Here is a 12,801-nt window from a genome sequence, read left to right as displayed (position 1 = left end):
CCCAGGGAAGTGGTGGAGTCACCATCCCTGGAGGGGTTTAAAAGGCATTTAGACGAGGTTCTTAGGGACATAGTTTAGTGCTAGAGTTAGGTTATGATTGAACTCGATCCTGAGGATCCCTTCCAACCAAAATGATTCTGTGATTCTATATGTTGAAGACAAAGGTGGTGTCTGTGTTGGGCTTTTCGCGTGTGTTCGTTGCAGTGCAAGCCAAGGCTTGAGCACGCTGGGCTGGGCCCTGCTGTTGCCAGAAGAGGCAGGTTGGAGCCTGATCTCACCTGCTGAGCCCTGTCTCACCGCCACGGTGTTTGTGTTCTGCTTTCACCTGGACTGTGGCTGAGCCCAACCAGCCGGTATGTGGTAGCAATAGTGGGTGAGAGTAAGGGCAGGGAACGAGGGCAGGAGGATTCATGCAAGAGCCCATGGGGTGGTCTCTTCCTCTGGTTTGAAACTGTGTCTCGGAGCTCTGTGTCAAAGATATGTTGATCGGTTGTAGCAAAAATCTGGTGTTTCAGGCAGAATAACATCAAGAATAGCCGGGGTTGGAGCTCTCTGGCTGACCTCAAGTTAGGAAAAGCCTTTTGGAGCGTTGTTGCTTTAAGGGGATATCAGAACTTCTGTAACGGGAGAGTTCTGTGCTTTGAAAAACCCCAGAACTGCTCATATATGAGTTTTATTTCTTTTTCCCTTTATTAACTGCAATAGCAGTAAGGCTGAGGACTTATCCTGCAAACACAGTAAGTACTTAACTCTCTACAAGCTTTGCTGAGGTTGCTGTTACTTGGGCAAGGCAAGAATGCTTGCAGAAAAGGAATAAGTCCTCACCATGGTCTGTGTACTGCGCTCAAAGGACGGCTTCTTGCTGCAGAACCGTCTCTCAGGCTTGTGGGTTCACAAAGACTTTTTTTTTTTGTATATCCATGTGAATTTCTTAAGCATAAAACTTCACCTATGTCTATCAGCAAAAACACTGTAAGCCACTTTTTTTAATCTCTTTCCAGGAAATGACCCACTCATGGCCACCTCCCCTGACAGCTATTCATACACCCAGTACGGCAGAGCCCTCCAAATTTCCATTCCCAACAAAGGTAAAACTGTCTCTCTTTGCCAGGGCTTTTGATAAATTAGAAGAGAGCTTTCTTGCTCTTTTGTGTGTTTTCATCTGATTTTTTTCCCCCTTTCGTAGATAAAGGCTATTGAGAGAGGTTATCTTTAGATTAAGTCACATACATTAAAGCACAATGGATCCTGAGTTATAGAACAGCTGCTTGCAATGTATTGTTTTATTGAGAATTAGATCAGATTGTGGTTCAGAGTAATTGGTTTTGAGTGGGCTATATGGTAGCATAATTATCTTTCCTTTTTAAATATTTTTTAAGCAAGCTTTGTATTTATTGAATTGTGAGATGTTTGAGACGGGGGGGGGGGGATGAATGAATAATGTTTCCATGACTTGCATATTTGTTATAATTGTGGGCTTCAAATGTGACTGCTTTTCAGAAACATTTTAAGCACCCGTGTTGCAGCACCAAAAAAAAAAAAGTTTTATCTTTATTATCAACAACAATATTTGCTGACTCTGTTAAACAGAAGTATTTGGCAGCTCTTTTTTTGAAAATACTTCTTCAAAAACATACATAGGACTAATGTGCTAGCAACACTTTTTTGGTGGCAGTAGCATGTATCATTTCTGTCCATGCTAAGCTTTGTCAGGCCAGCTTAGACTATTGGACAAGTCATACTTTGACAAGTTAGTTGAAGCATTTATTACAGTACGTAACATGTGGAAAACAGATAATCGATACGCTGCTATTAAGAGAGAGCTGATTTATTTTGTTCTCAATTTGCACTTTGTCCTTTCTTTCTAGGAATCGCAGCATGTTGGATCTGTAGCACAGAATCAGAGTAAGTAGAAATCCGAAGAAAGCACACTGTTATGTACAAGTTGACAGATAGTTTTGTGTGTTACACGTTGAGGAGAATGTCAAATGTTTATGTTGATTAAGGAGCATGATTTCTTGTGCTTTGTTGAACAGTGATTCATTTAGAAAATGCTTAAGAGATTGTACACATTCATTACCTAGAAATTAAGGCAGCAGTTCAACATGAACCAAACAGTATTTCATTAGAAAACTGTGTGTGGAATGATGAATAATCTCAGTGGCAAAAAATTACATCCTGGAAGAAAGTGACTTTCTAATTTGATGCTCAGAGATCATAAGGTAAAATATGTTACAAGTGAGGCAAAAAAAACCCCAACTGATTCATTTTTGATTTACAGAACAGTATGACGCACCTTCAAAAACGTTGCCTAGTTCTCAGCCAAGAACATCGTAAGTAACCAGACTCCGTTCCCATGCTCTACTATGCAGTTACTTAAAAGAATCTGGAATTAATTAAAATTTGGGTTACTTGATGTTTCTGGAGATTGAAGTTTTATCAGTCTGATTTTTCTCAGAAATTTTCAAGGCACGGAGTTTTCACCAACAGAAACGTTACTGTTTCATGACTGCAATAGTCATAAACAAAACAATTCTGAAGGAGAAATTCCAACTATTAATGTACCAGATTGTGGAGTTTTTTCTCTTTTAATTTGTGGCTTCTTAACATCTTGTCATACTTTGTCTTATTTGAACTTCTAATAATGCATTCAACTGACATAAACTATAAGGAAAACAAACTGATCTATTCTCTGTATCATTCTGAAGCCTGTGAGGGCTGGTAAAGCTACAACTATGATAACTCTGAAAACTAGATGCGAAATTTTAAAGATATCATATAGTATAACTTCCTGCAAATGCCCAAGGAACAGTTTTATAAAAAGTGTTCTTAATTTTACTTTTATATTTAAAAAAATATATCCCTTTAACGAGGACTTTCTAAAAACCTCAATTTATATTCTAATCATGTCAGCTAGGTGCAAAGTGAGATGAAGGTGAAATTTCAGTAGCTTTTTTTGATAGTATATATATGTTTTTACTTTTCTTTATATATGTAGTCTTTTCCCTATCATGTTATGTTTTCTCTCAGAAGAAAGTTCTTAGAATTTGAGTCTCATTGTAAGATGTTTATGGGTAATCACAAGAGTTTTACAAGGCAAGGAAGGAATGCAAACTAATAAATTAATTGCTCCAACAGGAAATTTTAAGTTGGTGGAAATGATTTGTAATCACAATAATATAACTTGATGCTGTCCTAGTAGGTGAAAGTGGTTATCTATTAATTAGGTTAATTACAGAAATTGCTTGCAAGTAGTTTTGTGTGGGCTGACTTGAGTCTTTCAGGATTAACCTGGCCAGATGGCAGCATTGATAGGTTCTGAGCCTCAAGTAATGAATAGAAATCTTTTCACGCCTGGAAGGCTAAGTGGTCCCTGTGCAAGGCAATTGCCCAACTATTAAACGCCTGTCAGTTCATGTGATATATAAAGATCTCATGTTACTCCATTATATGTTGTTCCATGGAAGGCTGCAAACTACAGACTACAAAGCTTATTCTACTTGTTTTCCTTATCATGAACAAACAAAAAAACCCCAACAAAACTGGGACAGTCACAAGTGAGAGGAAGAGCATCTCACCATTTCGGTTGAGTTGGTAGGATTTTACTCTCAAGATCAGTAAGATCAGTAAAGCCTCTTGGTGCTGTTCCAGCATGGTGCAGAGGAGCCCTCACTGGCTGGGAGTGTGGGATCGTGTTGTGCTGAGCAGTCACCTGCTCCCTTAATCCATTTTTTGTTTTGTTCCTCCTTCTCCTACCCCAGCTTGCTCCTCCTAAGTGATTTATTGGCATTTTCATTGTGCTGTTAAAAATACTATTTTCGACTGCTTCAGATTTTGCCTTCCTCCTCAGCTACCCTCCAGCCATCGCCCTTATTTCAACTCTTGTTTCCTGCTTGTAAAAATCTCAGCCCAAAGAATTGTAAACTTGGGCACGGTATGTGGCTCTATCCTCAGCCCATGTCCCCTCTGCTTAGCATCCCCATGGGATGAGGCTGAGAGCCAGCGCTTGTCTACCAGTGACATGTGTCCCCACGATTTGACAAAGGCAGATGAAGCAGGAGGATCAGGGTGGCTTAGGTTTATGTCCAAAATGGAGAGAAGCCATATTTGCTCAAGGACTTCCTCTACATCTTTCCCTTGAACTGCTGCATCCCTTCTTTCTTGTTTTGTTTTTGTTTTCATTTGCACAACAGGGCTTGCTTTCTTTGCTGTTCAAAGCCCACGTGGCTGTCTGAAAATCCAGCTGCCTCGAGTAGCTCGCCTTAGAAAGTGTAGCTGACTGAAAACAAACAGCGTTTGTGCTGCTTAATTAGAGGTTGAAATCCTGGTGCATCTGCGTGCCCAAATTAAGCATTCAGCTTTACAGAGCGTGCAAAGGTTTCCCAGATGGCTTTCATTCTTGAATACAGCCCCAAAGTCAGCACCTGGCTGCACTGGAATGGAAGTAGCCCTTCTTTCTAAAAAGGGGAGATGCCAAGCTCATTCTTGGTATGCATCTTTAACCCAGCTGGCAGAGAGGGACCAGCCTGTGCTTTCAGTGAGGTTGTTTGGCAAGGGATATTAACTTTAGCGCTGCTTCTCTCACTGAAAGAGCTCTTTTTAAGTAGCTTTACAGGGAGATGGATGGTGTGTATATAAGCTGCAAAGGAACAGGGCCATCAAGTGAAAACTAGGCATCTATTAGCTCCTCAGCTAATTAAAGCCTTAAAATTATTAAAGCAGATTTATTTTCTTTAACTAGGCTATTAAACAATTTGTTGAAACCTTGTTTTGGGGAAACTAGCTTTGTCTATCCTTGCAGAAGTGTGACTCATTTAAACTTTTAGTGTTCTTCCTTGATCTTATATTGAACTTAAGTAGTTGCAATGTTCTTTTATGCTGATACATTTTATTTACCAGCAGCTCAGGTGAAAAAGGCAGTAATTTTAATTACAAACAGATAAATCAGATTTCAAAGAAGATCTAGGTAGTGTTTTCTTGTGTTATGCTCTTACCTCTAAAGGAATGCATTTGTAGTCCAGAAGTCTGGACCCAAAAACAGTCTCAGGACTTGTTAGCATCCCTGGAAGTGTGTTCATTATTACCTTTGAAGGACTACTTCCCTTAACGGGTTGTGGGGAAAAAAAGCTTAAACAGACAGAGCAGCCCTTGTGGCACTGAGAGCCTCTTCTGCATTGGTGAGAGGTACTCGGGGACAGTGGGGTCAGCACCTTCGCAGGAGGTGTCACCTGTGTGGGAAGGGTTGGCTTTGCACTGGTGGACACCAGAGACCTTTGGGGTTTCTTCACACCATCTTGCTCCATGGGAAGGAGCAGAGGTCCCAACCTTAATCTCGATTAAAGACTGACTCACAGGGGAATCATGCAGAAACATATCCCATTCAAGCCAGGTTTTTTCCTTGAATGGCACAGTAGTGGCTGCGTGAACATGTTTCCACAAAAGACTGAGCAATTGGAAAAATAACCTTAGCAGCGATTTGTTACACTGCTGGTGGTACAGTGCAAGTAGTGAGTCTGTCTGGGCTCAGGGAAGGGAGGACAAGAGGACTTAATTTGTCTCTTTGTTATTATTTGGACACCCTGACATATAACTCATCTTTGCGTTCTGTCCCAAGTTTTAAGGGGCTTACAACTTCAAAATAAAATCCATTAGAAAGAGGGCAGCCATCTAATAAGCATCCTCAGTTGGTTTACAGAGTTGCAACTGTATCTTCTTTGGAAGGAAAATGTGCCAAAGTATCCATCTTGTCAAACCAAGAATGTAACCGTTAGTTTTTATTAGGTCCGAAGATTTAAATAAAAAGATTAGATAAAAAAACTTTTTTAAAAGGAAGAAAACATTTCTATTTTCTGGCCTTCCAAACTGAGAACTGTAATAATTGGTGAATAAATGTAAAAGTGAAACAGCTTACTTTAGCTCTCCAGCACAGTAACAGGCACAGCCCATTACCCAAACACCACAAGAAAAAAAAGAAAGAAAGAAAAAAAGTCTGAACTGGCAACATAACTAGTAAGAGATTAAATTGGATTGCTGATGCTCTTCAGCTTAATAGTGCAAGCAGATGGGGTGACAGCAATGTAGGAAGATGGGAGTTTTGACATGCAGCGTGTCATTCAGTGAAAAGAGCCTGCAGTGCTGTTTGAGTGTCATTTCCAAAAGAGACTGGAGATTTTGGGTCTTCTCGTTAGTGGATATTAAATTTCAGGTAAAAAGTCCTGATTTTTCATAGCAAAGATGTATAGCACTTCCTGAAGTGAAGTTAATTTAGGGATGCTGCATGCTCAGACCTTAATCACACGAGCATTAGCATCTCGACTTGCTTTAAAAAAAAATTAGCTTTTGGTTTTATGTGTTTGAAATTGTCTTTCCAAAGGACTCTAGTGTTTTGAATATTTCTTTTCTTTAGAGGCATCCACAACAAAATACATATTTTTATGAAACTACTTCTATGAAAGTAGAGAAGCCACTTCCGTTGTTAGTGCTGCGAATGGCTCAGGCACAACTCACTCCCAAGTATGCAGCAGTTGAGATGGCGAAGCCTCATCACAGATCTCCTCCATAAAGCCGTGCTAGTCATTTCCCATGCTTTAAGGATTTGTCTTACTTCCTAGAAAGAAGGGATGGCGTCACAAACATGTAACAATAGTCAGCAAGTCCCGCTTAATTGATGTGTTGTAGTTTCTGGCATATGACTGTCGGTAGGTGTGGAGTTTGCTGTAGGACTCCATTTTGATTTCATCAGCTTGCTTGCTCTAGGTCATGTTGAGGTGCCCCAGAAAGGAGAGTGATTTGCGTTCTGCACAAGCAGAAATGCTTTAAAATATCAGGAAATAACTAACTGTGCTTTCCATAGTTTTCTTTAAGGGGGCTGGGCTCTCTCCTGGAATGGTGGAAGAGAAGGATTTGTTACTGGTATTGAAAGGAAACATAAAAAAGGCAACAACAAAAACCTTGTGAATAATCGCTTGAGTCTGTTCTCTGTTGACTCTGTATGTGTAATTTCCATTAGCCCTAATAGGAATGACGTAGCTTTCTGTTTAAAGGGAAGATATAGTCTTTCTTGTGAATTATGGCACTTTAATCTGGTGCTTGGAGAGGTTAAAAGGTACTGAGAGAAAGCCTAAGTTACTGTTCAACCCTGAGCACCCATTACTGACTGCTAAAATAGATTTTTATCTATTCACCAATGGGCAAAATGCTCTTAAAATTTAATTTGTACTTGGGATTTGTCACTTCTGGTTTGTGGAATTGTTGTTCACTGTGAGACTGTGGCCAGCTTCAACAGTAAACATGGTCCTATTTCAATGTAAACTTCTCCTTGCACGTCAGCAGCTTTGGTATAAGTGCAAAATAATTTGTCTAGTTAGTGGGGATAGTGTTCAAATAAGGGAATAATTTTTTTTATTCAAGGTTTTTACTCCTCTGTCACAGAGTCATAAAAGCAAACTGCTCATGGTCATTAGGCATGACAGACAGAGCTGTAAATCTTTTTTGCTTTGTTCATAACATGACATGAAGGCTTGAAAGGGTGTGAAGGTTTGTGTAGTTTTCCTTTTCCTAACAAGGATCAGGGACACTGACTCTCTCCCCACTTTTCCAAGGTTCTGTAGCTCACTGGGGATCTTTCACATTTGTTTTCTTGCTATAAAATTTGTTGTCGTGAGGGATGGGAAGCTTATTTCTCTTATTTGGGCATGAGAAAAACTTCTCACAGAGAGCCCTTAGTTCGAAATGAGGTTGAAATAAACAGAGTTTTGATTTGAGTGATTAAAATCCCTCTTTTGGTTCCCAAGTTTTTTTTATCCCATTTTTGGAATGAGACTTGTGTACTTCTTTGGGTTGAAGAATTGGTCTCCAGCTAGTTTTGAGATTTGAATCACTAGACTTCTGAGTAGCAAGAGTTTTGCCTGCCTGTGTTCCATCTGCTTTTGGGATGCCTGCATGGTTGCCAAAGAGAGCGATAATTTAGGAGAGCTTTGGGTCCCTTCTGACAAATCCCCCTCCAGCCTTTTGAGGACCTTGGTAATGTATTGAAATTAGACGCAGTAGTTACCACCTGCTGACTGAGGACTAAGTTACACTTTCGGAAACATTTGCAGACAGCCTGCTCTCTAATCTAGCAATAGTAAAACCGAGTTTGTGCCTCCCTGCTTGTAAATGGCTTTGTGTATTTGAGCTGCTCGATGTTACGGTTACCACTGAGATGTGCAGGAGCATGAAGTTCACTGTCTAGAGAAGAAATAGGAGATGGGCTTGACTTTGGCATTTACTTACGTGTGTGTGATAGGAAACTTCGGCAGCAAAAAGAGAAGCCCTGTGACAGAAGTAGTATTTGCAGCCCCTGAGAGCAAAGGGCGTGAACATGCACAGCTTCTGGTGCAAAGACGATGCTTTCTGCCCCTTGGGCAGCCAGTGCAGGCTAGTAAAGTGCCAGTCTCTTGCTGTACAAGGATCAGACTTCTTCCACCCAGCCCTGCTGTGGTAGTGTGGTAGAGACCCTTTGTCCAGGAGCATTCTCCTCGCAGAACTTTGTTGTCTGTAGATGGCAGCCAATGATACTGACCTCTGTTGCAAAATGTCTTGAGATCGATTGGAAAGGCCAGTAAAAGGGCCTGGGTTGTGTGTTATCATTTATTCAGGTTATGAGAGGGTTTAGCAGATTGAGCATGCCCAATGTTCAAAAAGGATGTGGGAGGTTGGTTTGTTTTGGCAAGGGCAAACCAAGACTTTTTCAGTGTCTGCTGATTGAAAATGTGTCTGCCTTGGCTGATATTTATCTTCTGGTTGTCTTTCAGAATGCTCCAGGACGACCTGCAGCTCAGTGATAGTGAAGAGAGTGGTGACGACCAAGTCAGTTTTAGATGTTTCATACACTAGGCACACAGATATCCCTTTAAATCACCACACCTTGTTGCGTTGTTCTGAGCTCCTTAAGCTAACCTTTCCTCCCCCTCTCCTCTTTGTTTTTGTCAACAAAACAGGTTGTTGAAAAGCCACCTTCTTCGTTTGCTCCTCCAAGGTACAGGTTTGTTCTCAAACTACTAGCTAGACCAAATAATGAGGAAAACCAAAACTACTTTTCATGTATGGGGTAGATGGGAAAGGGTTCCTGGTTTCTCTCATAGATACAGCTTTGTCTTCTTGCTGCCTGAAGCTGCTGTTAAAAAATTGCTTTAGTTGTGTGGGTTTTTATGGAAAGCTCTGATTAGAAATGAATAATCCAAGCATGCTAGATTTTGCCTGTGAACCAGAGTTGTATTTTGCCTGTGAACCAGAGTAGATCACGCTGCAGCTGATGGGATTTTCAGTTGTAGTAATGATGGGTGAGGTGTGAGTCCCATTTTAGTTCAGAAGGGGGCCCGAAACAGCCAAGCAGGTGGAGAACAGAAAAGGATTAGGTATACTCATTAAAGCTGCTTCAGCTCCTCCTGAAAAGCCAGTGGGCTGTAAGCAGCTCCTGCCATGTATTGTAAATCAGAAGCAATGTTCAAGGTAGGCTGAACAGCCATCTGCCTGCATTAGAGGAAGAAAGGTGGAGAAGTCCTGAATTTTTCCTGTAGGAGGGGACTGATGCATTTTTGGCTTGATATCTGTGTTCGTCAAGCACAGGGTGTTATTCTACCAAGTCAGACTTGCAGAAGGGCACACTGATTCTTGCTGTGATCCACTGTCTCTGCAAGCTCTTGAAACAGAGTGTTCTCATGATGCCAGTCTGGATGAGCAAAGAACTTGCTCTCAAATCATAAAAATGTGTTGATACTGACATGGGAAACAGTTTTCAAAATAAAGAAAAAAGAAATCAACATTTTGATTTCTTAAGCCTATTTCAAAACAAAAAAGCTGTGCATAAGTCATGGTTCTCTCTCAGTTCCATCCACTCCCATTGCCAGAGCTGGAGGAAATAACTTTTGAGTAGGGGTGGGTGTTGCAAAAATTGCTGATGCTTGACATGGCTGTTAACAAAACAGTTACAGCACCTTGACCAAGTAACATGGATGAAGAAGTGAAAACTTAAGGAGGATAATACAAACAAGAGAAACTATCGTGGAATGTATATTTCTGTCTCATTAGCCTTTGTTGGAAATTTTTCTTTTTAGGGTTGGGGCTTCAGAAACACACTTGTTGGTTTGGGGGGGGTGTTTTCATTTGGTTTTTGTTTTTTCCCCCACTTTGGCTAAATGCAGCTTCATGTTGTAGCAGTGACATCCTGCTTATGTACTTGTTTGACTGGGTTGGAGTTGAAGGTTTTATTATTTCCAGAGATTTTTTTTTTTCCGGTGCTTTATCTTTCGAATATGGCAGTGTATTCCCTTGGCCTTCTCCCCTCTCCTCTCCGTGCCAGAACATGGGGTTTCAGTTTTATTTTTGAATCCTGCTATGTTGATATCATAAGTAAGTAACCTTCACCCATGCTGCTTTCTAATTTTATCTCTTGGTGGCCTTGCAGTGGCCTACAGTCCCAGCCCAAGAGCGTGGCATCAGCACATTCCAGCAGCCCGGAGTCAGGGAGCACCAGTGACTCAGACAGCTCTTCAGACTCGGAGACAGAGAGCAGCTCGAGTGAGAGTGAAGCAAACGACCCTCCGAGAGCACCAGCGCCTGAGGTGAATGCAAGTAAAATGCAGAGGCTGCTTAACACAGGGCGATCAGGACTAGGAGATCTGAAATGCAATCAACATTCAGGTGTCTCCTTGACATCTGTGCTGCATCATCAGACTTTTCTTGCCCTTTGCTTCCCCTCTAGAGTTTGTTAATTAAATAACCCTTAGTAACAGCATAATTAGACTTTGATGTACCTAACCTTGAAGCATTCCCCTTTCTCCTTTGGCGTCATCGGTTAGCACCCCTGGAGGAATTAGTGCCCTTGCTGGCCAGGCACAAGCAAGGCACAGATGGGGAGCACGGCTTGTCTGGAGTGTTTGAGGCCCACCTCTGCCGCTGCAGCTTTTATGGGTGCTGAGGCTATGGACTGCTTCAGGGTGAGACCAGTTTTCTGATACATTAAGAGGAGCTACTGCCTCCTTGCTGTTCCTGTGCGTGGGTGACAGATTCGGCATCTCCCAGATCACAGCTAAAGTGATCAGACCTGCAGGATGGGCTGCAATGTGCTCAGACTTGCTGTTGTTGAATTTGGCACGGGTAGCACTGCCCTGGCATTTCTGAGGCTTTTATTGGGAAAAGCAGACAAAGAGAACTTGGTGCCTTAAAGTTGCATAATTGAGACCATGCATTTTAAAAATCTGCTGCAGACATGCTTGTGTCCCGTGGGTTCAAACAGTTCCTCTGGCTTGTAAAACATTCTTGGGCCAGTGGAAAGCACATGGTTATATACTGTGGACCACAGCTGATGTAAACCAGTCCACTGACAGGTTTGAGGTACTCTCACCTTGCAATTTTTTTCTCCTCCTCACTCCAGCCCTAGCTTTCTTTTCTTTTACCTTAGAAGCACATGAACAGGGTGAATTTCATGTGCAGAAAACAAACTTTGGGACGGCATATCTTTTCATTTCACATCCACTACACTTTACTCTCCAGCAGTTCAATTACAGACTTTGTCATCTCCAATGTGAGTGTCTTTGGAAAGAAACAGATGTTACACTTCTCCTCTTTTACCAAATCCTGCCTGGTTTGTCCTGAAAATGCTAGATTGTAAGGTCCTTCTCACTCTAGTGAAGTCCTAGCTATTTGCCATTGACAGTTTTATCCCTTATTTTATTTAGCAAACTGTTCATTCATGGTGCTGAAGGAGCAAGTTAGTGCATGTGGCCTGTTTGATTATAGTCAGCTCTTCACATGCAAAGGCATAGACTTTAAGACCTATAGGCAATAGTTCCTTCTTTTTTTAAAAAAAATAGTCTCTTACCATTCACTGTGTTCAGAAAACCTAACAAAAACCTATATGAAGGTGTAGATCACAAACAAGATAACCGATGGTAGAAATACTAGAAAAGGATCAGAGTATACCGCTTTCTGATAGCAATCCAGATTATAAACCAAAGTTTGCTGAATCTTTTGGCCATGTTTTTATAGTGTTTGACAAAAAAATTGCTCTTGATTGGCTAAGAGGTTATAATTCCAATGAAAATGAAGGAGATTTTTATTACCTGAAAACTATAATGCAATGTGTGGTTTAATTTTATTTACAGAGCTTCTAGATTGACTCACCCAAACACAGTTGAGGATGTCTTGTTTATTTACATGTTCTACAGCACAAAACAGATCTGAGTCTGGATAGACAAGAAAATCACAGCAGAAGTGATTAGTCTTGGAAAACATTTTGTGTGCTAGGGTGTCTCTTTTCAGGGAACTGTTGTGGCCCTTCTCAGAAGGGAGAGTAATGACTGGGGAGAGTGGGTGAGGGTGGGAGTGTAGCTGTGCTTTGATGGTGCCCTGATAATGAGTTACACATTTGAGTGATGCTGACATATACATGGTATTTTCAGAACAGGCCCCAGAGAATCATGCCCCTCATGTGCAGTTTCTGATGTCTGTTTTAGGGTTGGTGGTATGTGCTTTTCTCATAATTTGTCAGACTACTGTTAGATTAGGCAGGGCTTGTAGCAACCACGTTGTCTATCTGACTGTGACTCCAGAAGCCTTCAAACCTCAGTCATCACTCATGCCTTGCTTGCAGGGCAATGGAGGAGTTTGTCTTAGTTGATGAGGACTGGGTTAGGGACCAGTTAAGCAATCTGGACATCCATAAATCCATGGGTCCAGATGGGATGCACCCATGGGTGCTGAGGGAGCTGGCTGAAGTCGTTGCTGGACCACTCTCCATCATCTTTGCCAAGTCTTGGG

The 12,801-nt window shown here is 41.4% G+C and overlaps 1 protein-coding gene across 2 annotated transcripts in view; it reads left to right on the top strand.

Moving 5' to 3' along the window:
- The window catches only part of AFF1 (ALF transcription elongation factor 1), a 106,047-nt gene that overhangs the window by 69,003 nt on the left and 24,243 nt on the right, over positions 1-12,801 (top strand). The window contains exons 5-10 of one of the 2 annotated variants that reach the window (XM_065633433.1): positions 1,002-1,088; positions 1,869-1,905; positions 2,282-2,333; positions 8,796-8,850; positions 8,982-9,019; positions 10,448-10,604. In XM_065633433.1, the coding sequence (XP_065489505.1) occupies positions 1,002-1,088; positions 1,869-1,905; positions 2,282-2,333; positions 8,796-8,850; positions 8,982-9,019; positions 10,448-10,604 (426 nt within the window). Of the gene's footprint in view, positions 1-1,001; positions 1,089-1,868; positions 1,906-2,281; positions 2,334-8,795; positions 8,851-8,981; positions 9,026-10,447; positions 10,605-12,801 lie in introns of both variants that reach the window. The other variant, XM_065633432.1, reaches the window with a different exon arrangement.

This window comes from Caloenas nicobarica, chromosome 4 (assembly GCF_036013445.1).
Source record: "Caloenas nicobarica isolate bCalNic1 chromosome 4, bCalNic1.hap1, whole genome shotgun sequence".
NCBI classification, from domain to species: domain Eukaryota; kingdom Metazoa; phylum Chordata; class Aves; order Columbiformes; family Columbidae; genus Caloenas; species Caloenas nicobarica.
This window is presented reverse-complemented; position numbering and strand designations above follow the sequence as displayed.